Source organism: Equus asinus, chromosome 10 (assembly GCF_041296235.1).
Source record: "Equus asinus isolate D_3611 breed Donkey chromosome 10, EquAss-T2T_v2, whole genome shotgun sequence".
In the NCBI taxonomy this organism is placed as follows: domain Eukaryota; kingdom Metazoa; phylum Chordata; class Mammalia; order Perissodactyla; family Equidae; genus Equus; species Equus asinus.
This window is the reverse complement of record NC_091799.1, coordinates 37,880,891-37,908,781: the sequence shown is the minus strand read 5'-3', so window position 1 is coordinate 37,908,781 and position 27,891 is coordinate 37,880,891. Positions and strand designations below refer to the sequence as shown.

Genomic DNA, 27,891 nt, shown 5'->3' with positions numbered 1-27,891 from the left:
TCCGAGTATGAGTAGATGAATCACACGTAAGCCCGGTGTTTTGCTTCAACTTACCCTTTACCTACTTTGTGCCACGAACCGTGCCAGATGCTTTGCATGTCATTTCCTTCTTTCCACTTGCGATCTGAATTCTGAACAGCAGGTTAGATATGAGAATAACCTGTGAATAAGTTAAAGGCTGACTGCATGTTCTTGGTGCTAACGTTTTACGTGGAATTCCTCGTTACCTTTTGCATTGCTCTCATCATACTATTTTATAATATATATTCTGTTTTCCCTAACACAGTCCTAAACTGGTAGAAATCTTATTTTCCTTTTGTTTGTGCCCCATTGATAGCATGTGAAAAAGCACTGCCATTTCAGAGTGCTTCTTCACTGTCCTGTATTGTGTATAAATTCTGAGAGCTGTGGGACCTGCCATTTGGACCGTGTTCACATTTTGAGTACAGCCGTGCAGCTTGGTGCTTTCTCCGTGGTCATTGTTTTGCCAATGAAAGCTTAAAAGATTATATGATCCTGTCAGATAAAATTGGTGAACACCAATAAGCCTTTTGATTATTATCTAGTGTCCAAGTCTGGAGTTAATATCCATAAATGATCAGTATGTTACCCTCTTTCTTACCAGTCACTAACGGTACCACTTAAACCACGGAGTTGGTATGGATTCTTTTGGCACAGTGAGTCAAAAGATTGGACTTAGTATTGTTTATAAATGAATGAAATGATCAACCCTAGCAACTGATTTAATTGCCTCTGAGTTAGAGACCAGCAAGGGAAGCTTGATTGTTAAAAAAGGAAAAAATCCTGACACTTGATTATGTAATTTTAACTAATTCCTTCATTCAACAGATAATTAGCACCCATTAAACATGTGCCAGAGAGACAAAGACAAGGTACCCTCTCCATGTTTTTTTTGTTTTTGTTTTGTTTTGTTTTTTTGGTGAGGGATATTGTCCCTGAGCTAACATCTGTGCCAATCTTCCTCTATTTTGTATGTGGGATGCCATCACAGCATGGCCCCACATGTGGTGTGTAGGTCCATGCCTGGGATCCAAACCTGTGAACCCCAGGTTGCCAAAGCACAGTGGGTGAATCTAACCACTGTGCCACCAGGCCAATCCCTCCCCTCCCCATGTTTAAGGAGCTTGCAAATAGTAGACAAACTTCTTTGTCCTCCACAGTACCTAATAGAAGTCTTGCAGATGGGTGTCCAAAATTAATTCACCCAGCAAATACTTCTTGTGTGCCTAGTATGTGCCAATAGTGGTTGACAGATGATGTCACACCCCCAGCTGGTTAATGGGTGCTTCTTGGGAATTGAAAATATGTCCAGACTTTTCGGTGGTTACTAGAAATTAAATTGGAAAATTGTCTTGCATTCTTGCAGCATGTAAATATCTAACATTTTCTAGTTAGAGAGAAAGGGGTTAAATTCATTGGACTTCACACAGCAATGTAATTCGTTTTTCACAATGAAAACTGTTCTATATTGAGAGATTTTCTTTTTTATTAACTACAACTTTCTAAATCATCTGTTTTAAAGGAATCTTTTTTTTCTTGTTTAGTGTATCCTACAAATATCACTGTGATAGCAAATAAAAATTTTGAAGCGAGAAGAATTAGCCTCTGATTTACCAATTCTTTGTTTTCTATCTTTGCTTCAAATAATTTGGTGTTTTAGACCAGTGTTTCTCAATTAAGGGTGGTTTTGCTGTCCCCTCTGCCACGGACATTTAGCAATGTTAAGAGACATTTTTGGTTGTCACAAGGGATTAGGGGACAGAGACCAGGGATGCTGCTAAACATCCTGCAGTGCACAGGATAGCCCCCTGTAACCAAGAATTGCCCAGCTCCAAATGTCGTCATACCAAGTTGAGAAATTCTGTTTTAGGTGGTATGCTTTGTGGTGAATGGTGAAAAGCGTATAAACCTTATATATAACATGTAACACCAAAATATAAGAGATTAGAAATAGCTATTTCTTTTTTTTTTCAGTCAGAATGTCTTTTTTATTCAACAGATGGCTTTTGAGTGCTGTCTATGTGCCAGGCGATAGGAGTACCAGATATTTTGAAGGCATAAGGTCCCAGTTCTCAAAGAGCTTACATTCTAAAAATAGAGATGATATGTAAACTAAATAATTACAAAATAATGTGCTAAATTTATAATAGAGCTAAGCAGTAAATAGCTTTGTTTGGGTGCATCAGAGGTGCCTCGACAGAGGAGGTGAAGATTGAGTAGTTGGCAGAAATCCTGCTGAAACTTCAACACTCACTCAGATGCTAGTTAGGAAAGGACAGCCCAAGCAGAGGGAACAGCGTGTGAAAAAGCCTGGAAGCTTGTTAAACAGCAAGAAGTGTAAGTAGTTTTTGATGTTGAGATGAGGCTGGAGTTGTAGGTAGAGGCCTGCTTTAGGAGGGCCTTGAAGCCAGGGAGTTTGGAATTTATCCTGAGGGCAGGGGTGTAATACAACTAATACACATTTTACAAAGACCCTTCTGAAGGCTCTGTGCAGGATGGAGATGAGAAACCCTTTGGGAGAGTAGTTTAGCTGACCCAGTAAAACTCACGCAGGTCTGAGATAACATAGAAAGGTCCGATGTCAGCCCGCAGCATCTTCCGTGGTAGGGCGAACCTGTAGATAACGAAGATACAGGATGACGTCCGCATTTTGTCTTGGGGATTTTGTGGGTGGTGGAGCCGTTAAACCAGGATAGAAAATATACGGGAGGAGGCGGAGCAGATTTGGAGAGTGGGTGATAGAAATGGTTTTTTTTTCAAACATGTTGTTTTTGAGGTGTCTGTGGAACATGTATTTTTTGCCTAGGAGCTTATTGAATACTTGTCTGTTATGATTATTAGGAATGACACAGAAGAAACATTGTGGCCTAGGAGTAAAGAATTCTATTTCTAAATTTGCCAGTGATTGCTCATAAGGCTTTGGAAGTATTACTTAGGTTTTTCATCTGCAATATTTGGAGCCTGCTGATGGAAACATACCTCCTAGGGGAGTTGTTATAAGTGATATTGAGGTAAAGAATAAATAATTGAATATTATAAGGCATTTGAAAAATTGTAGTAGTTAAACATTCTGGGGGCTATAGCAACCGTTTACCGAGATAAATGTTTATATCCCCAAGTTTGGTTCTCAAGATCACTCATTTTGATGGCCTTTGAACAACATTGGCTGAGTTGCATGAATTGCCTCTGGTGTGTTTTAGATAAAGTTTGTTTTTTATTTTAGACTTTTCATTACTCAAATCTGGTTTTTCCCTGCTTTTTGCATTAGAAGAAAAACTTTGTCTTACTGTTTATGACCAAACCTCTTGTGCTAAATATTGTTTATACTTACGCTACAAAAAAAGTAAGATAAAGGCACTCCCTTAAAAATGTTCACTGAAAATGCATTAGCTAATAAACAGGAAAAGAAAAACTGTTGTAAACTGTTTGCCATTACTGGGTTATTTTAATGTTCTTCATTGAGGCTTCTCTGTCCATCAGCCCTTTGAGCAGGAAGCAGTTTAAGGCTTCTTCTGATTGTTACTACTAACACACTGTAAAGATCTTTTTCCTTTAATCTATTTAGTACAGGATCTATTTAGTACTGGCCTGTGTCCCAGAATACCATCAGAGATAAGGCTATTATCCTTTCATTGAGCATTATCCTGGGAAAGTATTTATAAAATTGAACTCTGTAGCACCTGCCGACCTCCTTTTTTACATGAAGAAAGGGTGGGGATGGAGATTATGTTCCCCGAATTCAGATGGAGCAGTGTGTGTGACTGCACACAAAGTGCTTTAGTTAGGGGCTTTTATATTGTGCAAATGGATCCCATCTTGGACTCTGAAAGAAATCAGTTGACAATTCAGATCAGGAAGTTGATGATCCTGTTGGATGCTCTGCAGTTACTGGCTCGGTTGCTGTTTTTTCGTGGGTAATTCTGTGACAGAACTCCCAGCTATTTCAGGATTAATCTAAAATGTTTGCTTGCCATTGCTGTCATGTTTTCTCTAAAATTGCTATAAATAGAATCTAGTGGCATTATCTTCAACATGAGAAACTAATTTTAGAAGTTAGATATTTAATATTCATGCTTAACTTAAGAAATGTCATTAAAATGGAAAAGAATGATCAAAAACAATTTCAAAAACTTAATTTCCTATTGAGTCTATCTGAAGAAGCTCAAGAAATATGAAGAATAGTGGCTTGCAACTTTCAAGTATTTCTTTAAAAATATTGTACATTGTCAGATCACTTGAATTATCTTTATATAAAATAGATGCTACATTTACTTATGTAAGGATGCTATTAAGGGCTGTATATTTAAACGTTTCGCAAGTTGGTTGCTGGTTTGGGGCAACGTGATATAATGCAGCAGATCTGCAGCAAAATTAGAACTAGAGCCTGGGTCTCCTCAGTTAACAAAATCTGTTGTACAACGAACCTCACAGTGTTCTAGTCACTGTTTTACAAAATTAGCAGGTCAGTAAAATAAGACTTATCCAGGATTTGGTGAGCTGTAGCTATCTGGATTTTATATATTATTTAGATTTTTATAGGCCATATAGTTAGAGAAATTGATAGTTGTTTGCATAACTAATCTAGGATTGAATTTAAGCCGTATTTAAACTGTCTGAAAACTGGGAATCTTTTTATCAGTTTACTAATTTTATCAGTTTATTCAGTTTATTTACAGTTAGTGTTTCCTGACTTCTAGATAAGAAACAAGTAATGTGTTATCTGAACACATATACGCTGCATGCAGTAATTTTAAATATTTAGTAATGGAAAGCATGGGAAAGAGATGGCATGTGTAGTTGAGGATGGGTTTTGTAATCAAAGAGATTGAGGGTTTAATCCCACCTCTACTGCTAAGTGACTGTGTCCTCTGGGGCAAGTGATTTACCTTATCTCTTAGCCTCGATTTCTTCCACTGTAAAGTGGGCCTAATAATGCCTGCCTAATAGAGTTATAGTAAATGTCATAATTAATATATATATGGAGCGTGAAGAGAGGCTTACCCCACCAGTGACTTTCTAAGAGTTCCCAGCGTGATGGGAGGAGGGGACAGTTCTCTCACCCGTCCCCAGCCCGCCTCTTGTGATGAGAAACTTGCATGGGGAACAGAACCAGCCTCCAGAATGGGCTGCTCTTGGCCTAACTCTCTGAAGCACTAGGACTGGCAGAAACTCTTGGCTTCTTCAGTAGGAGAATTTTATCATATTTCTTTTCTTCAGTTGTTTGGAGACATCCCTGAATGCAGTTTGGTCAGTTATAATTAAAACTTGACTCTTTAAAAAAAAAAATATATACACACACACACACACACGTTTATACATACATACATACATCAATAGGTATATGTCATCTTGTATAGGGCCTGAAATATGGCAGACACTCAGTAAGGTGGTTCTAGTATTTACTGTTGTTATTACCCTTAATATTATTAAAATTTGTACCTAAATTACCAGGGAAGAATCATTTTTCAATGATTGAGGACTGATAGTATAGACCAATCAAATTCTTATTAATTCTACAATGTTTGAAAGTTGTATATGTTGAGTTAACATTAACATATAAAATTAAAGTGAATTTGGGGCTGGCCCAGTGGCACAGCGGTTAAGTGCGCATGTTCCGTTTCTCGGCGGCCCGGGGTTCGCCAGTTCGGATCCCGGGTGCGGACATGGCACTGCTTGGCAAAAGTCATGTGGTAGGCGTCCCATGTATAAGGTGGAGGAAGATGGGCATGGATGTTAGCTCAGGGCCAGTCTTCCTCAGCAAAACGAGGAGGTTAGCTCAGGGCTAATCTTCCTCAAAAAAAAAAAAAAATTAAAGTGAGTTAGAAAAAGAATTTGTTCGGACTCTGTTCTGTTAGCTAACATAGAGCTTTTCTTTCAACAGGTTCAGCATTATGTACCTACGACCTGAAGCCTTCTGAATATACGACATCTTCAAAAGCTTCTGCTCTTTGCCCCAAACTACCAGTTCCAGCGAGGTAAATTTTATTGTATTTTGCTAGCTTGTGGCTTCTTTTTGTAGGTAAATTTTGAACTGTATGTGTTATTCTGAGAAGAGTCACTGGATGATCCTGTGGCCCAGGTCCAATACTTCTACAACAAAATTTAAAAAGCAGGAATGAAAATGACAACATGTATTTCCTATCTTTAAAAAAACCACACACAAACAACTTTCCTCATTCTCAGATATTTTTAATTTCTTTTGGGGGCTTACTTTTTTTTAAAGTCATGATTTTTATATATACAAGACCGCTGAATCATTATAAAATCTACAATAAAATTAGAAGCCAAATTTCACAGTCTCCAAAGATTCTTTAAAGTTGATCCTAGTAGTACTTACTGAGATTAATTTTTAATGTACTTTGTAAATTTAAAAAACGTGCCAGTGCTTATTCTCCGTAGTTTCAGGCTGTATCCTTTAGGTACATTTGCTATCATAGGCTGTTTGCCATATCTTATGCAAGGTCTTTTTCAACAAACATTTATTACTAAGTCCCTACTGCTTATAATGGATACAAAGGTGAATCAAGAAATGTTCTTTGTTTGGAAGGATCTCAAGGTAGTTATAAATAAAGCAAATTTTAAAATTATAAATAATTTTTTTAAAAAGGAAATAAATTCTCAAGCATTGTAGAATATATCCTCAGAATTAAGTATAGTGCAGGATTAGGAGCATATCTGATCCTGAGAATCTTATGACACATGTGTGTGACATGAGACAGCTTCGCCAGGAATACTAAATCGAAACCACTGTTATTGTATCTCAGTGTATTACAGCAAGCTAATGGTTAAAATTTTGAGACTCAGGGGCTGGCCCAATGGCCAAGTGGTTGGGTTCACGCACTCTGCTTTGGTGGCCCAGGGTTTCGCCAGTTGGGATCCTGGGCGTGTACCTAGCACCACTCATCAGGCCATGCTGAGGCGTTGTCCCACATAGCACAACTAGAAGGACCCACAAGTAAAATATACAACTATGTACTGGGGGGCTTTAGGGAAAAGAAGGAAAAAGAAAACAAAAAGATTGGCGCCTGAGCTAACATCTGTTGCCAATCTTAAAAACAAAAAATTTTGAGACTCATCTTATCTTATGTCTGCTTTCCTTTGGCTTGCTTATGGTGTAACTAGTGCTTTATGAACTTGAATTTGAAATTTTCTGTTGAAAAGCAGACAAAGGATACATCAGTTACTTGGATTTCCAGTACTTCTAGTCTTGTCAAGTTGCTTCTGAAATTAAAATGTAAAGCCTATGGACTTAAAATAAAAGGACCGTTTTAAAAGATACTAAGTAAGAGAGACCTACAAATTTTGGACCCAGAACAGTAGGTAAAGAGACTCCATTCATGGAAATTGAGAATATTAGGGAGGCTGTGACGGTAAAGAAAAGGAGGTCCTTTGAATTGAGACATTGGAGAAAATTTATCAAAATAAAATCAAGAAAAGCGCTGTCCTCTTATCTACTCAACTATTAAAGCCTATTTTTAAATGCATACTTGCTTTTGAGGACAGTCGCTATTTCAAGGCATAAACCTATTATAAAAGGATGACCAGAAAGCCTCGGTGTGAGAAGGAGGTTGATCTGCTCCTGATAATATGGATGGGGCAGGGATGGGGGCCAGTGCATATTGCAAACCCTCCTCCGCCTCTGATCTCTGACTCCACCATGTTGAGGACCGTCTGTTCCTGGTTATTCTGAGTGTTCCAGCCTTGGCTGCACGCACACGCACGTCTCACATATGGCATCCTAAGAATATTCACTGGAAGACAAAACCTGGTAGTAGGGGCTTGGGTTTTAGAGATGGACAGACTTGGCTTCTGACAAGGTCATCCCCTAATGTCTCAATAATCCAAGATGCAATGATGAACCGGTACCCTTCTGAAACTGACTGTATACTATGTTTCTGCTGTAGTTAAAGATCCTCATGTTCTACTTATTTTAGTACTTCACAATCTAAGTATCTTACCACTTTTGTCTGAACTCAGCCTTTTGGAAAGTAAAAGAGAAGAAACAGCTGACAGAAGGAAGGCAAATGAGGACGTTGTAAATATCATAGCTTAGTATTTGGCAAGCAAAGTGAAAGGATCAGAAAACAAGAATAAATTTGTTTTAATAAAAAACTTGGGTCACTCCCCTGTTCCATGCATAGTATTAGATACCACATCTCCAAGAATGAGTAAGATCTAGTCTCTGTCCTTAAGACGCTCTGTCCTTGAGAAAAACAGAGACTGCGTTTTTGGTGACTTTTTTAATATGCACCAAAATACCAGCAGTAGGCAAACCTGTGATGCAGGCAAATGACCCTCAGCATCTTTCCCATCTCTTTTGCTGTTCTCCTAGGAGCACCCTAGTGGGACAGAAAGAGCTGAACTCTGAGTCCAGATAGGCCTGGGGGTGAATTCTGTGTCACCATTTTCTGTTTGTCAGCTTGAGCAAGTCTCTTAACCCCTCCGTAAGCCAAGTTTCCTCATATGTAAAATGAGAATATTAATACCTCTCTCATAGAATTGTTGTAAGAATCAAATAAGATAGTATGTGTCAAATGTCCATCATTGTGCGTGGCATTTGGCTTAGGGAGTGTTATTTCTCTCCACCTCTAGAGCCTCTCCCTTCCCCCCAGCCTTCTTGCGTACCCAGGCACCTTCTGCAGCTGAAGGCAGTGCCTGTTTTAGAGAAAAGCAGTTGTAGACTAATCTGCATAAAACACTAGCGTCACATGATGGCCAAATGGTTGCTATTCCTAAGGGCTTTTGAATTTTAAAAGCAAATGCCTAGAAAGGGCCTATTTCTCCAAATTCATAACTCTCTATTGGTGACTTTCTAAGCGTGGTAGCAGTAGAGAGACTAGCTAGCCCATATATTTACAATTCTTAAGGGTTTAGGTTCAGCTAGAGAAAACTGCAATACTAGGAACAGATGACACAAATTCAGTTTATTCATCAAACATTTATTTTGGTGTCTCTGGATGACAGAAATGATACTTGGTGTTTCGAAATTATTAATATGATATGGACATGAGAAACTAATAGCCAAGAAAAAAAGTTACCTATTTATATTTTTTAAATAAAGGATTCAAGGTAAATTAATTTAAAATTATCTATTGTGTACCAGCTACCATATCAAGCTTCTCAGGTGTATTGTCTCATTTAACCCTCACAAAAGCCTGTAAGCATATTGTCCCTAATTTATATATGAGGAAATAGAGGATAAGAGAAGTTAAATGAATTAACCAAGGCCACACAACTAATTATTGGAAATCGTAATTTGAATCTAAGATCTTGTAAAGTCTATACCACAGTTAGTTTTAAAAAAAAGAAAAAGAGTACAGGAATGGAAGAAGAGAGAAAAGAAAATGAAGTATATGAAAACTTTGTATTTTGTATGAAAAGAAAATATTGCCATTAGATTCTTGACATTTATTTCCTGCCTTTCCTATGCTATAGAGATATGCTGGAACCCTTTATTATTATTCTTTCTTAAATAAAACATTTAATTAGAGATCATGTGTAATTGTTTATTTATAACCTGAAGTGCTAAAATAATTGTGTGAGCTGTACCCTCCTGTCTTCTCCTATGAAGGCAATATGGATAAGAGATATTAGGGATGGTCGATCATCATCCTTTGAGGGAGCTCATTAACTGGTAGTCTGGACTTAAAGGCACATGGACAGTATGTTTGCCAAGGTAAGACACAATTTTCCTGTGAGTGGCTAATTTTAAAAAATCTTTAGAAGACTCATTATAGATTCATTTTGTTCTTGTTGACTAATGTTTCAAGAGTGTGAAACAGCATCAGTTCCTAATGAGATTACATTGACTTCGTAAAGATTCAATATTCTGTGGGCTTCAAAAGGTAGAAAAAACTTACTATAAATAGAATTCTGTACGCTTATCCTCTTAATTAAGAGGCACAAAGTGTGTCATTTAGGTTAGACATTAAAGTAGAAATGATCTCATATACTAGGTTTCAGAAGTATTTTCTGAGAGGTATATGGAATCAGCTAACTCATCTCTTCTTAAGTTTGTTATATTACACGGATTTAAATGGTAGAATATAAGACAAACCATTTCAATGCCTTGATTACTTAGGTTTTTGAATAGGAACATAATTCAAGTATTAAGAACTCACCATGGTTGGTCGAATTGTTTTTGTTAGAGGAAAAGTTGAGAAAAAGGAAGGATGTACAAGGGAAGGTAGTGCTTTATACTTTAAAGCTAAGTATTTAATTTTGTTTTTTACTACTGTGTCTAAATATTCTCTTCTCTTTTATTTGCCTTCTATTTTTGTTATTCCTGACTAGTAAGAGCGGATTTTCACCATTTTGACCACCACGTAGACAGTGTAGTTAATCAGCTTGTGCTAATTTTATAACCTTCAAATTTAAGGCTGTCGGGGATTTTTTTTTTTTTTTGACTGACATAGATTGAATTGTAAGGGACTGTTAATATTGTGCTCCAAGTCTTTGAAAGATACTTGTAAAAGTACTCCTTCCAATTGGCCAAGTGTTTATATATGGAGTAACAATGACTTAAAGGGGTAGAACAGATATTACTCAGCATTTCCTCTGAAATAAAAATGAGGGATTCGAATTTTAATAGTGTAATCCTTCCCTTTTCAAATCATCTGTCCTCATTCGAAGTCTGAAAAGCAGAAAAATACTAAAGGTACTGGGCATGCTGCTCCTATTAATTTAGAATCATTGATCTATGGGTGGGCTCTTTATTTTTTTATTAACATTATTATTATTATTAAGATCTAAAAAGCCTTCCAGAGGACTTATTCTTGCCCTTTCAACTAACAGATGGAGGAACTGAGAGAGAGAGTGATGGAATGACATGCAGCTGCACAACCTTAGGAGCATGATCTAGGGCTTTTGAAGTGAAGTCCAATTTTTTTTCCTTTATCACAGGCTCCAGTCTCTTTTGGAAATGATATGTATTTCTCTTTGAGTCTAAAAAGACATCAACATAGGCCAGCCCGGTGGCGCAGTGGTTACGTGTGCACATTCCACTTCGGCAGCCCAGGATTCGCCCATTTGGATCCCAGGTGCAGACATGGCACCACTTGGCAAACCATGCTGTGGCAGGTGTCCCACATATAAAGTAGAGGAAGATGGGCACGGATGTTAGCTCAGGGCCAGTCTTCCTCAGCAGAAAAAGAGGAGGATTAGCAGCAGTTGTTAGCTCAGAGCTAATCTTCCTCAAAAAAAAAAAAAAAAGACATCAACATCCTATTAGGATATGGGAGGTGTAGGTGGAGCCACCTCTGGACAGAGGATAAAGTTCACTTACAGTTCTCTGACAGGAAAGAGGAAACAGGAGAGCAGAGCCGAGAAAATTGATGGATATTAAAAACAAGAAAAAGACATCAATAACCTTAAGGTGGATCTATGTCATGTTCAAGGCTGGAGGCAAGTGAGTTAAACAGAGGCTATATCAGAGATGATAAGGTAATAAATAAAGCAGATATAAAGGTATAGATAATCATAGAGCAGACAGGACTTTAGTTTTGAAGGACAGAGAACCAGGCTTTAGTTAACAATATAGGTAGAAGTCCTTAGACAGGGACATTAGCCTGGTAGGGACAGTATCTAGACATCTTCAGGAGAAAAACAGTTATAGGGTACAACAAAGTTGTCAGTTTAAAGGTTTCTTTCCCAAATCCACCTCCATTGACTTAGGAACTGATAGTTCATCCTATTTGACTCTTTCCTGTAATATTTCTAACTAAATCCATTTCACTTAAAAGTATTCTGTAATTTAATATCTTCTTACATTATTAATGAAACAACTTTTGGTCAAAAAACAATAACTTGCATACCTGTAATTCAAGCATTATTCAGAATGCTCTGGCTTTCCACGATTTCTAATAGAATATCAAATCTTTGGCCTTGACTTTCACTAACACCATCGGGGAGGTATATACAAATACGCCACAGGTCACAAGAGGCAAATTTTTTTAAGTGAACATTCATGTCATATTGTCACATCATCATTTTTGGATACATTTTACTGAAGCATAAGTAAGGTAGGGCTAGATCTTTAAAAGTATATCATCTGTTGTTCCATGAAGTTAAGCAGTGTGGAAAGACTGTTTATTCTTGCTTCCAGTGGTACTCATTTACCAGCACTTAAGAAAGATCAATACACAGTTCACTTACACTCTTATTGTTTCTTGAGGAAAGAAACAAAGATAGTGTTTTGTTTCGGGCCATACAAAGTTGCTTTGCTGAGATTAGGAACCTTGCAATTTGGTGTGCAACCATATAATCTCCCACTGATTCGATCAGAATACAGTGCAAACCAAGAATGAAAACATAACTTGTATCATTCCAGTCAAAAATGTTGTGTTAGAGCTGTGATCGATAGCCCCACAAATAATTCTGAAAATGTGAGATTTGTGTTAGCGATGGCTAAACTTTAAATTAATGCACACGTGAGTGTGTATTCATGCATGGGCACGCCTATGGGCTCTCTTAGGATCCAAACAATCCACACCTAGGGCACGTTCACAGAGCCTTGTTTACACTCTCCCATTGATTAGATGTAGCCCCGGATCTCAGAAGCTACAGTGGAACCATCCTGTAACAAACCAGGTTTATGTCACAGTTCACACACAGCTATGTTCCTTCACTAGTAAAAGCTGCAGTCAGTGTAAGCCTGATATAACTAATTACCTCTTTTGTGGACACAAATAATCTCATAATAATAACATAAAAAACAAAGGAAAATAGCCCAGAATCCTGTGACCCTAACATATCAGAGGGTTTTCATGTTTGTATTTTTTCTGTTCTTATTCTTATGTATATATATCTTTTATACAGAGATGCAATCTTCACATTAGATACAAAGGTTTTTCCCCCTTGTACTATTACGTCCTAAGTGTTTCCATACATTAGTATTTATGGTTATTGTTTTAAATAGCTGCATATTATGCTGTATGTTGATGTTTCAGAGGACTAATTTATATGAGACTTATTAAGCTTGTGCCCCAAATACCTTTTTGAATCTAAGGTTCTGTATGCTGTTCTGCTAGAGGAAACAATCTATTAACGGTGGCACATTTCAAGCAAAAGCGTGTATGCTTTTTATTTGTAAATCGCTTATTTGTTTTCAGTTCAATGAAGTGTATGTTTGTAAGTTTTGTCATCTGCCCCTTGACTGATAGATGTATAGGCTGAGGAGTTCAAGTGTTTGGTTTTGCTTTTTGTAGTTTTGTATGTGTGTACGTGTGTGTATATGTGTGTGTTTCTTTTCAGAGGGGAGGGTAACGTCTTCTGTTGGAATATGCACTCCACCCTCTGTGATAAGGTTGTGGTAAGATTTGCGTCACTCCCCATGGCAGTCATCTTCATAGCATTAAGCTCACAGCTCTTAGCTCCCATAAGACGTGTGGAGGGTGGAGTGTATTGCAGTCATATTCACCTTTCATTTGTGTGTTTGATGTGGCATTTATATTAAGTAGGAGTAATTTTTTTTCTGATTTTTTTTTTCTTGTGTCACCAGTGCACCTATTCCATTCTTCCATCGCTGTGCTCCTGTGAACATTTCCTGCTATGCCAAGTTTGCAGAGGCCCTGATCACCTTTGTCAGTGACAATAGTGTCTTACACAGGCTGATTAGTGGAGTAATGACCAGCAAAGAAATTATATTGGGACTTTGCTTGTTATCACTAGGTAATTGTTTTTCTCATTATTAGCTATTGCATAGTACTGCAGTAGAAGACTGTTGTGTCTTTTAACCAAAATATGAATACACTTGGGGATGCTTACAAAATGTTTAACTTCCCATAGCCAAATAATTGTTTCAGATTATATATAGTTAAAAATCTATACGTATTTAAAAAAAAAACATACATATATATATATCTGAAACTCATTTCCCTTCTTTTTCTCTCATTGGAGAAAACTGGTGTTTTCCCAAACTTTGGTTACTAAGTCTTTAATAACCTTTAATGTGATAGCAGGAGCCTTCTTTTAATGAATCAACACCCCTTCGTTTTTAGTTATGAATCCAAAAGGCTTATTTGCTTATAACAAGAGGCCACATATTCTCTTATATATATTCATCAAAGAACATAGATTTCTGATAGATTAATTTTGAAATATGTGATTTTTTTTCATTGCTACAGTTCATAGTATGACTGTACTGCTGGAAAAATTAGGAAATCTCCACTTGTTAGCCATTGAGTTTTCTGATCAATAAGTAGATAATATAATCAAATAAAAGTGTTGTTGTTGAGATGTAAATTCCCTGTATTATCCTAGGACTATATGTAGCCATATCAGAATATATAGACCTTTTTAGCTGGGTAGGAACCGAACAATTACTTCATTACATAAGTAAAATCAGTATTTATGCCTGTTAACAACAATTATAGTCACTGAGAAGACTAGCTGTGTTTCCGTCGTGTCATTAGAGAGTGTTTTCTTTGTGCTTAGGTCGTACTTGACTCAACTGAAATAACGCTGTCCATGTGAAAAGCTATTTCTGTGATATTTGAAATGCTCCCATCTGTTTTTGGTTCTTGTACATTTATTGCAAAAGTGAGTAGTTTAGTAATGTTACCTAGTGACAGATCCCAGCCATTTATTTGGCTTTGCTAATGGCCCAAAGAAACTTGACTGTTAGTCTAGTTTTATATAAAAATTATTTGGCTTTTGAAATAGTTGAATACTTTAACCAAGAAAGAAAATCCAAACCTTAAAAATAGTGATAATAATGTTGGTAAGCCATTGGAATTCCATTTTTTATTACAGTGGTTCTCTGTTGAGGCTTAAGATCTTTGTTCTTTTGTCTATGAAATGGGCCTTTAGATAATTAAAGATGAGCAAATTATAATTTCAGAAATGAATTTCCCCATGCAAGGGTTAAACCCTCCCAGTTTCTTTTTTGAGATTTTTCTCTCAAGATTTTAGCACGTTGGAGTTCAGCCTGGGATGGGTAGAAGAGTTGGCTAAATAAGTCAAACTAAGCTTTGCGCCTTTTTGAAGAGCTTCTCAGTCAGGACCCCTGACCTCAGTTGAGTAATGAGGCCACAGGAACTTTGGCCTCAGTAGCCTGCGGGAAATCATTCTATAGGGTCATGTTATCTCTTGGAGTTTAGAGGAGAAACAATCATAAAAAGATAAAATACCATCTAGTTTGTTGACCAACCATCAGAGAACTTGGTCTTGAAATGCATAGATTTACTCAAGGAAGTGTGGCAGCTGATTTAACTGATCTCTGTCTATGTGTGGTAATTTTTCTGGTCACCAACATGACATGTCATTCTCTACACTCTGTGTGTGTCATGTATGTTTGTATGTGAGTTCTGGTGTCTTCCCGTACTGAATCCACAGCAGTCCTGTCCTGTTTTTGAGTCACCATGTGCATTTGCATGTATTCTTTTCTGTCATTTGTTTATAAACCCACAGTTAGGTGCCTTTGGTTTCAAGTGATGCTATTCAAGTGGCACAAGACCCAAAGTCCAAGTGCAAAAGCAGCCAGTTTCCTTTCTTACCTAAATTGGGGTCAAAAACTTGTCAATGGCAACAAATTATTTCCCTAGGAGAAAACGATTGAAAGAGTTTCTCTTTATATTGGCCAGTGTTTTCAAATAATATTCTATGTGTTCTCTATTTATCTTCCCTGCAGTTCTGTCCATGATTTTGATGGTGATAATCAGGTATATATCAAGAGTCCTTGTGTGGATCGTAACAATTCTGGTCATCCTGGGTTCACTTGGTAAGCTGCTTATGGCCTTTGTTTTTTAGTAATTAGGATTGAGAGTTAAAATTTGCTGTTTAACAATCCCTCAATTCAGAACTACTTTAGTTTAAATAATGTTCCTCTTATAAGGCCTGTGAATTCAATTATAAACTGTAAAAGGACTGGTAAGTGGATTATGCTGAGGTTAGTCCACTGTGAGATCACTAATTCAAATAAAATGGCGAGGTCGTTGGCATCTGGAACAAAAGCAAGTGAGATACTTTTTTAAAGGGGCTAACATTTTTCTGTCTGTATCCGTTTTGGAGGAAGAGCCCGAGAGAAAAGAAAGCGATTGAGGCTCTGTTCTGCTTCTTGCTCTTTAATTTTCACTGGATTCTTCCCATGTTCCCTGCCTGGCAAGTGAAGGGAGCCTTTCCTCATCAACTCTTGATTCTCTAAGATTGTCTTTGCCTTACATGTGAATATTGAATTTGTTGCATATAAAATTCTTGAGGTAGAATATGTTCCCTTGTGTCTGTACTTTTTTTCAGAGAACTTGGAGACGAGCCTAAATTTTGTTTCTTGGCCCATAACCTATCTCACTGACCTAGATGTTTATATAATTTTTTAACTTATCCTTATAATGTAAAATTTTTGTCTAGTTGTGAATCTTAACTAAGTTTGCCTGTGATCTCTCTTGGGGAGATCTTTTTCAACTTGAAAAGTTTTCCTTATTTCTGTATTTGATTATTATTTCTCCTCCAATGGTTTTCTTCTTAAGGTCATTATTCATGCTCCTGATATCATCTTCTAAATTATCACTTTAATCCCTGTGCCATTTTGTTTACATTCAGGAAGTACTCTTCAATTTTATCTTCCATATCACTGATTCAGTTTTCTTCACTTCGAGTTCTGTACTTGACTACCTAATTTTGTTATTCCAATTTCATCTTATTTGCAGTTGTTCCTTCTCTCAGCCATCTTTTCATTTCATCTTGTCGCCTTTGTATATAATTCTGTGTTTAGATGGTGTCTTAGTTTGGGCTGCTGTAACAAAGTGCCATAGACTGGATGCCTTATAAACAGCAAACATTTATTTCTCACGGTTCTGGAGGCTGGGAAGTTTAAGCTCAAGGCACCAGCCAATCTGGTGTCTGGTGAGGACCAGCTTCCTGTTTCTGGCCATCTTGTTGCTGTGTCCTCACGTGGCAGAAGTGGCGAGGAGCTCTCTCAGGTCTCTTTTATGAGGGCACTAACCCCATTCATAAGGACCAAACTCCTGTGACCTAATCATCTCCCAAAGGCCCCATCTCCAAGTACTGTCTCACTGGGGATTAGGATTTCAGTATATATCTATGAGTTTTAGGGGGACACAAACATTTAATTCATAACAGACGGATAGTTTTTACTATAAAGCTGCTTATAATAAAAATTGACTTGAATCCCAGCTCTGCCACTTACTAGATGTGTGATATTTGGCATGCTACTTAACTTTCCTAAATTTCAATTTTATCATTTGTAAAGTGAAGTTAGTAATACCCACTTAATAATGTCGTGGTGATTAAATTTGGTCACATCTGTTGCACAGTTCCTGGCAGAAATTTAAATGTTGAATAAACGATGTCTTCACTGTTGTGAACAGTGTCCTTCTTGCTGTCATCATTATTTTCTCAGTCTATTTTCCTTGGACTTCAGCCTTTCTCTCATAACTTTTTATTCCTGTTTGTAGAGAATGCATTTTATTGCATTTTTTGAGGATATATTAAACAGTTTTCTAAACAATTTTCTTGTACCGTCAAGATTTCAAAATGGACGAGTTTCCCTTTCTCTCAGATAGTTTTCATAGACTCGTGGTTGTTTTGGTTTGTTTACTCATCTTCAATAGAAGAAAAATTCACGCTCAGCGTTTGCCAACAGTAGAATTGGAATTTCCTTGACACCACTCACTGTTGAGCGCAGATGGAGGGCAGGTTGATTTGCATAGATCTCAGCCCAGTTTCTTATCTCGCAGGTATTTGTTTCATCCACCTATGCATATACGTCTCTACTCTGAATCTTGTTTCCTTACCATGACCTATAAGGCCTTACAGTAGGATCTGGTCCCCAGCTCCCCATCTGCCCACATCTCTTACCACTTTCCCCCTTGCTCATTGCTGTAGCCACAGTGGCCTCCTCCTTTCTCTCCTATCAGGTATGGTGGTCCCATCTCAGCATCTTAGACCTTCCTATTACCTCTTGCCTAGAAAACTCTTTTCTTGGATGGTTCCATAGATTGCCTTCTCCCTGTCTCTGATTCTTTTGCTCAAATCTCATCTCACCAGTGAGGGCTTGCTAACCTATGTCCGCAGTTTAGTTCTCAGAATCTCTGAACCAGTAATGAAGGAAAAAACTCCCATCACTAGTGCTCACCACTGTCAAGCTATCAAAGATTTCCTACCTTTGGTGGGAAGTCCTCTTTTGATCTTCATTTATTCATTGTACAAATATTTTATCAACTGCATGGCACTGGGGTTACTGTGATGAGTACAAGAGAGAACAGCTGTGCCTTCCTCAGCTGCATTGCTGGTGTTGATGACCCTTACTGGCTTCCTACAGGGTCACCAGCTTAAATAGGCATTGAGGCTCTCTTTGTGACCTGTTCCTCTCATGGGTATGGCCGTATGGCTGGCTGTCTCTCCATCTCAGAGTCAATAATAAGTACAGTTGAAGGAAGTTCATTTGATACACTGAATGATTTGTAAGTGCCTAATATGGAAGATGATAGTGGAGTAATTGGAGCTCCCCTTATGCAGGCAAAAAGTTATAGGCACACACCTCCCAGCCAAATGCATTGTCGCTGCATTAGTCCCACGATGATGTGCAGGAAGGGTCCAGAAAATTGAGGATTTATGTTACACATTTTCTTGTGCTCATTATGGCAGAAACAATTCTTTTTTGTCTCCAGGTGGCACAGGTGTACTGTGGTGGCTGTATGCAAAGCAAAGAAGGTCTCCCAAAGAAGCAGTTCTTCCTGAACAGCTTCAGATAGCTGAAGACAATCTTCGGGCTCTCCTCATCTATGCCGTTTCAGCCACAGTGTTCACAGTGAGTGTAGACTAGGTGTATCTTTCAGGTTCCTGTTTTCACTTACAGGAGATCATTAATGAAGCAGAAACTCACCTTTGGTGTTGCATGCCCAACCCTGATCTCCATTAGACAGGATCTCTGTCCCACAGTGCAGGACACAAAAAAAGTCTGCAGAACGCTCCCCTAATTGATGAGTGCTGTTTGATGCAACGTTTTGTTCTGCACAGCCTGCTTTTTGAGAGAGGATTTTCACCTGGAATATTTACATTATCATTTGCTAGGAAGAACATATTTCTTATTGTCATAAGATAATGTAATTATTTTTTTTAAAACAGTTCTCTTTGCTGCAGAAAAGTATGTTGAGAAATAGGCCACCGCATGTCACTCCATTTACTTGTTCACTAATTATTTTCCCGTTTTTTTCCTTTTAAACTTTTAACAGCATTATTTCAAAAATATAGGTGAGCGTCGCTGCCAGGCCACTATACCGTAAAATTACTAGTTAACGTGTGGTTCATCTACACTCATATCTTTGGTTCATCATCTTCTCCTCTCTGAAAAAAATCTCAGTGCCCTTCTCGGAGTAGTCCCAAGCTTTTTATTAAGCATTGGAAACAAAAATAAAGCCACCGTAAAACCATTGGTGTGAAAAGATATTTGTTATTGTACAAATGTTCATTAGTCATCTTTTAAGTACAATTTTCTGTGCCAGATGCCAGGGCGGGGTGAGCGAGGACAGAGGGTGAATCTGGCATGGACCCTGCTCTTTGGGAGCTCTTTGGTCCAGTAAGGGAGATGAGGTACAAATACTTCCTGTACTTTCGTAGTCATGGTATATGGTCTTCTCCTCTGTTTTCAGAGTGACAAGCATGTATCTATTCAAATAAATTAAGAGTCTCATCCTGACTGACAAACAACATGTTTTGATGCATAATGAGTGGAGAAAGGGAAGGCAGAAGAATTTTGGGGTTGAATAAATTGAGAAATCCTTTTATGTTTAGCTTTAAAGGACATTTTCAATATACAGTTGAAAATGATAAGTGTTGTAAGAGAGATACAGACTGACAAAGTATTATTGGGATTCAGAGAATGCACTTCCTCATTTTGGAATGAAGGGTTATGTTAAAAATTTCCACCATTGTTTCGTTTCTGTTTTCACTGCTTGAAACAGTAACTGGAGCCGTTCCCTCCGTTCTCTCCATACAGGTTATCTTGTTCCTGATAATGTTGGTTATGCGCAAACGTGTTGCTCTCACCATCGCCTTGTTCCATGTGGCTGGCAAGGTCTTCATTCACTTGCCACTGCTAGTCTTCCAACCCTTTTGGACTTTCTTTGCTCTTGTCCTATTTTGGGTGTACTGGATCATGACACTTCTTTTTCTTGGTACTACTGGTAAGAAGACATGTTGCTTCTTTTTCTTAGTGATGAATCTGATTTGCATTAAAATATTTTAAAACATCAGAGCGCTATAATCTTAAGACATTTATTGACTAAGGTCTCATAACTAACAGTGGTTATGGCTCTTCAATAACTCGTTCCCTATTCATGATTTTTAGACCATCCTAGCAAAGTGGGTCTCAACCAGGTACGGCCTGAACTTGCATCCAATTTTGAGATGGTCATGGATTTGAAGTAAATTCCTGTACTGACTTAGACATTTGGATTTATTCTAAAATGAACTAATGAGTACAGTGCTACTCTGGAGTTTCCTCAAACCCCAGTTACAGCCCAACAGCTTGCTTCCTTGGGATTTTCTAGTTTGGAAATGACCTGAGCCTAGGTAGAGCTCCTAGTGATGATACAGTTCACAGTTAGACTCTCAGAATTGCTAGTAGCCATACTTAATGTCAAGGTTTATGCCTAAATGGAATTAATTGTGAGGAGTGGTGTAAGGATTATAAGCTTGTATGTAACTTCTCTGGCCATTCAGGACACATTCAGCAATTGAATGTAATATTAATTTTCTGTACTTTGCTAATAATTTAGATCTATATTTATTGGACAAGTAATAGCCCTGAAAAAAAAAAAAGTTTGAAAATTCATGCCTAAACCAAATAATTGATAATGTAATGGTAACTGCAATCAAATAATTAAACCAAATTAAACCAAATAATTGATAATGTAAGAACTATATTCAAATAGGGCAACTTTCAAAAGCTATATATGATGCCTTTGGGGAAAACAAAATGCTTAATTGTACAATGTTTGGCTTCACAACTTTTCAAGTGATAATTGTTTTTCTGCCTTAATGAAATAGCATTGTGATCATAAAGCTTGTGGTTTGGGGAAATTAATCTCTCACATTTAATAGCCATTCTTTCTTGGTTTATACTTTATGTGCTTCTTCTTTGCTCCCTTGACATTTTCCTAGGCAGCGCTGTTCAGAATGACCAAGGCTTCGTGGAGTTCCGAGTTTCTGGGCCACTGCAGTACATGTGGTGGTACCATGTGGTGGGCCTGATTTGGATCAGCGAATTTATTCTAGCGTGTCAGCAGATGACTGTGGCGGGAGCTGTGGTAACATACTACTTTACTAGGTGAGGATTTATACCTGTCAGAAAACTTAAGATCATCTAAGTGATTGTGTATGAAGGAAATGGAACTGAGGTTGGTAAGAGTTTCATTTCTTTAAAAAGTAATTGGAAGTGAATATGACAAAACGTTACAGTTGACGATTCTGGGAGGTAGGAAAATGAGAAGTTATTTTATACTTGTTTGTAACTTTCTCAAAAAATCAATCAGAACAGCAGGTCATGCCATGACTTAAATTACCTTTAGCAGAAGACTAAATCTTGTAGTGGTATCTTATGTAGTTTTGCATTATATAAAAGTCCATCAAAGGATAACAAACCTTTTAAATTTGTTTGTATGAGAACAGGTGCTGTGACTCGCTTTCCTGACTTCAGAGCTGATATAAGCTGTAGGCCTTATGGTTTTCTCTTATAATGAGGTGCCAGAGCTACACTGAACATCTTTTTAAGTTCCATTTTCTGATTGTGCAATTAACTCCATAAGCATTTCTTAATAAGAGCTTTCAAAGCCCGGTTTTATTTGACTTGAAGTATTAGGGCATAAGAACCCCATGAAACTACCATAGAGAAAGAAAACGCTGATTTTATATCGTACATCTGTTGTATATACTTTGCCATTTTGTCATAAAGCTAGAATAAGAAAAGTGAACTAAGTTTTCAATACATTGGACTCTAAACCATTCCTGTGTTTCCATCCTGGGCTAGCCTGTGTTTTAACTGTCTTTTTGGTTATTTTTAAAACAGGGATAAAAGGAATTTGCCATTTACACCTATTTTGGCATCAGTGAATCGCCTTATTCGTTACCACCTTGGTACTGTGGCCAAAGGATCGTTCATTATCACGTTAGTCAAAATTCCACGGATGATCCTTATGTACATTCACAGTCAGCTCAAAGGAAAGGTAAGGAGAAAATGCTTCTCTGGACTTTCGTGGGCATGTTCCAGACCTCAGTTCTCCATGTAGTAAAGCTCCCAACAATGTTAAGTCCACAGTTATGAACGTTTTCTTCAGAGTCTTTGCAAAGTGGAATCCTGTCCTCCCCTTTATCTCCCACTCTTGTGCTCCACATGCTCTGGCAAAATCCATCTAGTCGCTGGTTTCCCAAAGTGTCCTGTGCTTCTCTTCCTCTGTGTTGACTCACCTTCCTCCTTGGAACCTCTTCCCTGTCCTTGACTGTGGAAATAACACACATTTCAACATAGCTTAACTCAAGTGCCACCACTTCCTAGAAACCTTCCCTGGTTCCTCCCATCTCCCAAATGATGTCGTCTCTCTCTGTTCTCCACTCTCACAGCACTGGTATCTGTATCATGTTCTGATTCTACCTCGTTTAATGTTTAGCTTTTTTTTCTTGCTGATCTTATATACCTAACTGTATCTTATATGCAGTAGGTACTAAGTAAATGTTGAATTGATTAAAAATAATGCAGCCATTACATTTTGAAGGAAAAAGGGTAGGTGTGGAGGCTTTGAAACATAAGTTGTGATTTTTAAAATTTTAATTTATTTGTCTAACATTTGGAATATTCTATATGATGGTTTGATTCTTTGGTTTTTAATTCTTTCAATTTTTCGCCCTTTCCAGGAAAATGCTTGTGCTCGATGTGTGCTGAAATCTTGCATTTGTTGCCTTTGGTGTCTTGAAAAGTGCCTAAATTATTTAAATCAGGTAAAATGTTTTAAAAATAAATCTAGCATTCACTTTCAAAGATACATTCACTGTTTCCTCTTCCAAGTTAAAATAATTGAGCTTAACTGAAAGATGTTACGTTTTTCTTACGGTGTTGTACATTGTGTATATCTGTTTCAGTCATGTTTTTAAAAGTAACATATGTTCTTACCAAGGTTCATTGTTAATTAATTGTAATATATGGATAAAATGTCATTAGAGTTCGTCTTTCAGGAAAGACATTTATCTCTTAATTCATCTTTGATTTTCTCTAAGAATCTGTCTACTCTAGCCACAGTTCTTTAATTCTTTTATAGTGAAAAGCACTTGTGACACTTACTCCTTTTTGCAGCTGTCTACTATTGTTAAAAACTAGTGTGCTCTCTATGCTGATCCTTTTTTTTGTTTTGGCCAAACTGCCGAAGAGTATGGTACTGGCCTGGGAAATGTTATCAAAGGAAGTGCCATGTCTAAGGTCAAATGGAGAAATTGATATTTATGGGATAACGGTTCTTAGGGGTTGGGTTGGGTCTCTGTCTTTCTGTATCTGAGCATGTAGGACTCCCTATGAAGCACTCTATTTTTTCTTCTTCTTTTTTTTTTTTTACTACTTTTCTCCATTCCCTAAAAATCAATTCTAATGTACTGATGCCCTCATCTAATAGACCAGAGATAAAAATTGACTTTCTGACCATTTACCTCTAAGTGTTTGAAGAGCAGCATTGCACTTTCCATTCACTTGGGGATAGTCAAAGGATGACAGTCTTGTGGCCATGGTGTTGCGTGTGCCTGGAGTTTGCTTTATTTTAGTTCTATGGTTAATATGAAAAAGTAGGTATGACATTTCATTGGCAAAATACATTCTTGTAGATCATAATACTCTATGGATGTAAAGTGTTTGGAGGTCATTATTAAAATAATTAGTAAGAGCCATAGCAATCTGAAAAATTATGTTCTTTAAAATTTGGTTTGGGACCAAGTTATGCTTATCAAAAAGTTGATGGATGCACTAAAGATTATCATCATGACATTTTGTACCCATCACTAAATAGGTTATCTTCAGAGAGATATGCTAAACCCAGCTCTCTATTCTCAGTTCCTACCACCTTCCCATGGGCACCTTTTGCTCTCTCAGTTTCCTTAATGTACCTGGAAAGACTTCCTTCCAACGCTTGACTGACTCCTACTGATCCTTAATGATTCCGCCTGAGCATCAACTCCAAGAAGCCTTCCCTCATTACCCTAGCCTCTCCACTGACCTTTTATACCACTGTGAGGACACTAAGAACACTATATGAAAATGGTCTATTTACTTCTTTATCTCCACCTTTAGACTTTCAGCTCCTTAAAGACAGGGATCTTACCTTATTTTTGTCTCTCCACAAACCGTCACAGTGCCTGGTCCACTGTAAGTGGTCTCTAAATGTTTTCTGAATCAGTTATTAATCAGTGAATATTTGGATTAAAAAAGACTAATAGGGTGATATAAAACGAAAAAAGAGTCTCAAAAGGGAGATGTGCAGTTATACTGAAGGAATAAAACAAATCACATGATGTCAAGATGGTCGGTAACCAGGGAAAAAATCCGAAGTTTTCGGCTCCTCCCAAGCTAAACATTAGTCCACGACTTAGCACAGATGGTTCTGAGATGTATATGCAAACTGCACGTTGGTCTTTCTTGTACAGGTCTTTGCCGTTTTGGATCTTCACTAGGTAGGCATATGTTTGAAGATTCAAGGGAAGCATTCAAATAGTAATAAATCAAATATGTGAGCGAAGGTTTAGAGTGATTCTGAACTAATACTTAGGAGTTCTCTTTGGGAACATGAAGTGCTGCGATGTGGGGACTCATGGCCAGCGGTGCTTCGTGTCATCATGCTGAAGACATCAGAAAACTTCCTGCCATGACGGGTTAAGCATAAGAATCGGTTGCCAGTGGAATTCTTTTAACCCTTGTTCCTGTGGAATGTGTCAGAGCTGGGTGGGCACCCATCTGTTTGAAGTCTTTCAGTGGTGGGGATCATGGCAGCACTGTATAGATGAGCTCCAGAACTTTTCTAAAATTCAAAAACAACAGTAGCCTATAGGGTATGATGTGCCTGAAGGCCACCCTTGTCGGTGCTGTCACACATTCAGTGGTTCTGAGCTTCGTGCTCTGCTGGAGATCAAGCCATAGCTGGCGCCAGGACAACAGAGTCGGCTCACACCTTTCATTTCATCTCTGTTGCTCATTGCTTTCTGAAAATAAAGTTCCTTTTTTCCACACACGTAGGATTGAGCCCACGCTTTTACAGCCTTGTTGGAGAAGGTGCAATGGATAATTGGGGGATGTACAGTGGAAAGAGCCAGATGTTGAAGATGTGTTTCAATCCCAACAGTGTAACTGTTTGTCCCAACAGTGTAACTGTTTGGCAAGTCAGTGACACCTCCGAGTCGCAGTTTCCTTCTTCAGAAAGTGGAGAGAAATATTCCTCTCCTCATAGGCTTTAGGTCGGGATGAAATATAGTGCAGATAAATCAGCTCTTTCAGCGCCTGACTCTTGGTAGGGACCTAGTAAGTGTTGTTATTGCTCTTCCCCCCTCGCCCCTATTTTATTGTTTTATAAAGAACTCCCAATGTTTTACTTTCAGATAAGAGAGCTATGGCAAAGATAATCCACAAGGTAGTTCTAAAGATGTAACTATTTTCTCTAAAAATAAGTGTAATATAAAATACTGAAGAGTTTGGAAAACCAGGACAAGAACAAAACATCACCCATAATCTCACCATGCTAACATAACAGTTACTTTCCTTAAAATACTTATTATTAGCTTGGAGAAAAAGTTTGTAATATTTTACTTCAATGTAGTAAAGTCTGATAGTCTATAGAGCTCATCTGTAAAATGGGGATCATGATAGTGTTGTGGTGCCCATTACCGTGAGGATGAAGAGAGTGTCTGCAGTGCTCTGAGCATGTGCGTAGACACAGCGAGTCCTCAGTGCGTGGCAACTCTTATCCTATAGTATCGTCCACGGTTTCTTACATTTTTTAATGCGCAGTGGTGTTTATTTTCCTCTTGTCAGGTCTTTCAAACTTATCTTCTCTAGTTTCTTAGCTGACTTTTATGCTTACAAAGGTTTTCCTCACCTCAAGATCCAATAATTCTACAGTCCGTTAGAGGTTTACTTTTTGTTAAATACTTAACTCTTTTGTTTGTCTGGCATTTAATCAGTTGTCCCAGGACCAGTTAGTGAGTAGTGTGTTCTTTCTTCTGCTGTGAAATGTAATTTAATCATGTACTAATTCTTATATGTCATGCTTCAGTCTGTCTCAGGACTTTCTCTGCTGTGCCATTCATCTGTCTATTTTTATACCAGTACTGCAAGATTTCGTTATTATAGCTTCATTATATATCTCAAATATCTTATGAGACAAATCCTTCTCATTCTTAGTTTTCAAAGATTTCTTGTCTGATCACCTGTTTACTCTCTGAAATTACGTTTAGAGTATTCAATGGAGTATAGCGAAATAATAATGCTAATTATAAAGCCAACTAACATTTATCCAGCACTTACCATGGACCAGCCAGGCACGGTGGCTCCCACTTTACATGCAAATCTCTCATTTAGAGTTCTGTTATGTCTAGTACTCTTTGCAAATGGTTAGTAATGAGTTAATGTCCCTTTGCATCATTTTTTTTCTCCTGTCCTTTCTTTTGCTGTCACTTCTAAGATCAGCATGCAACCTGAAGTGAAAGCCTTTGAGTAGGGTTAGACAGCGCAACCCCTGCCCTCTGTTCCATCACTCCTGTAAAGGAGTGCAGCAGGCAGGGTCCAAGGCCACAGAGAGGGGCAGAGACTGGGACTGGAGATCTCACATTCTATCCGAAGAGGCAGTCACTGCTTAGCTCTAGTACGTTGTTGCCGTGTGAGAATTTAGAGGTGGTTTCTAACTCTTCCAATTTGCCAAGAGAAGCCAGAATTCTGGATGTTTGCATTTTATCGCCTGCTGTTAAAATGTTGACAGCTAATAAAAAAAAAAAAACAGCTCTGGGTCAGCCAGAGCAAATAGGTCTTGGGGCCACACAATGTCAGTTATCCATGGGCCACCAGTTTGTTGTCACTACTCGAGAGAATTTAGAGGATAATAGTAGAAAAGAGTGTTGATAGGGAGGTAGAGTAAGCCAGAGTCATTTTGCAGCACAATATGAAATTCCATAACCAAAACCAGGTTCCAAGACCAAATGGCATGGAAAGTACAGCTGGCTTCAAAAAAGAGCTTTAGATTTTTAAAATAAGCCATTAACTGTTTATTTCATAGGTGCTAGAATTTTGTAAATAGAGTGAACTGTGAACTGCTCTTTGTTTCTGCAGGTGCTTATCTTAATGTGACGTGAAGGTGATTGTACATCTAATCTAACAGATAGAATTCACTTTAAGTAGAGAGATTGTTACAACTAGAATCTGTTTCTTTTGGTCATTAGATTACTCAGACCTTGGGGTTTTTTGTTTTTGTTGGTGCCGTGGAGTGGATTCTGACTCCTAGCAACCCTGTGTAATGCTCTGCTGCTATTCATAGGGTTTTCATGGCCAGTTTTTTCAGAAGTGGGTGGCCATGTCCTTCCTAGTCCGTCTTAGTCTGAAAGCTCCACTGAAACCTGTCCACCATGGGTGACCCTGCTGGTGTTTGAAATCCTGGTGGCATAGTTTTCAGCTCATAGCAACAGGCAGCTGCCAACAGACAGGCGGTGTGGTTCCCTGACGGGGAAACAAACCAAGGCCGTGGCAATGAGAGCGCCAGATCTTAACCACTAGACCACCAGAGCTGGCTAGGCCTTGGTTTACTTTGACACTATTTGGAAATAGTATGTTTGATACTGGAGGGTATCTGCTCTGCAGCTGATAAGCTCTTATTATTATAAAGCTTTTCTCTGCATAGT

General features: G+C 38.0%; 1 protein-coding gene across 3 annotated transcripts in view; it reads left to right on the top strand.

The window, feature by feature from the left end:
• SLC44A1 (solute carrier family 44 member 1) overlaps nt 1-27,891 on the top strand; it is a 178,691-nt gene that overhangs the window by 90,486 nt on the left and 60,314 nt on the right. For all 3 annotated transcript variants that reach the window (XM_070519087.1, XM_044779109.2, XM_044779110.2), the window contains exons 5-12: nt 5,903-5,996; nt 13,520-13,689; nt 15,650-15,739; nt 18,648-18,787; nt 19,976-20,162; nt 21,142-21,307; nt 22,046-22,202; nt 22,888-22,971. In XM_070519087.1, the coding sequence (XP_070375188.1) occupies nt 5,903-5,996; nt 13,520-13,689; nt 15,650-15,739; nt 18,648-18,787; nt 19,976-20,162; nt 21,142-21,307; nt 22,046-22,202; nt 22,888-22,971 (1,088 nt within the window). The remainder of the gene's footprint in view (nt 1-5,902; nt 5,997-13,519; nt 13,690-15,649; nt 15,740-18,647; nt 18,788-19,975; nt 20,163-21,141; nt 21,308-22,045; nt 22,203-22,887; nt 22,972-27,891) is intronic.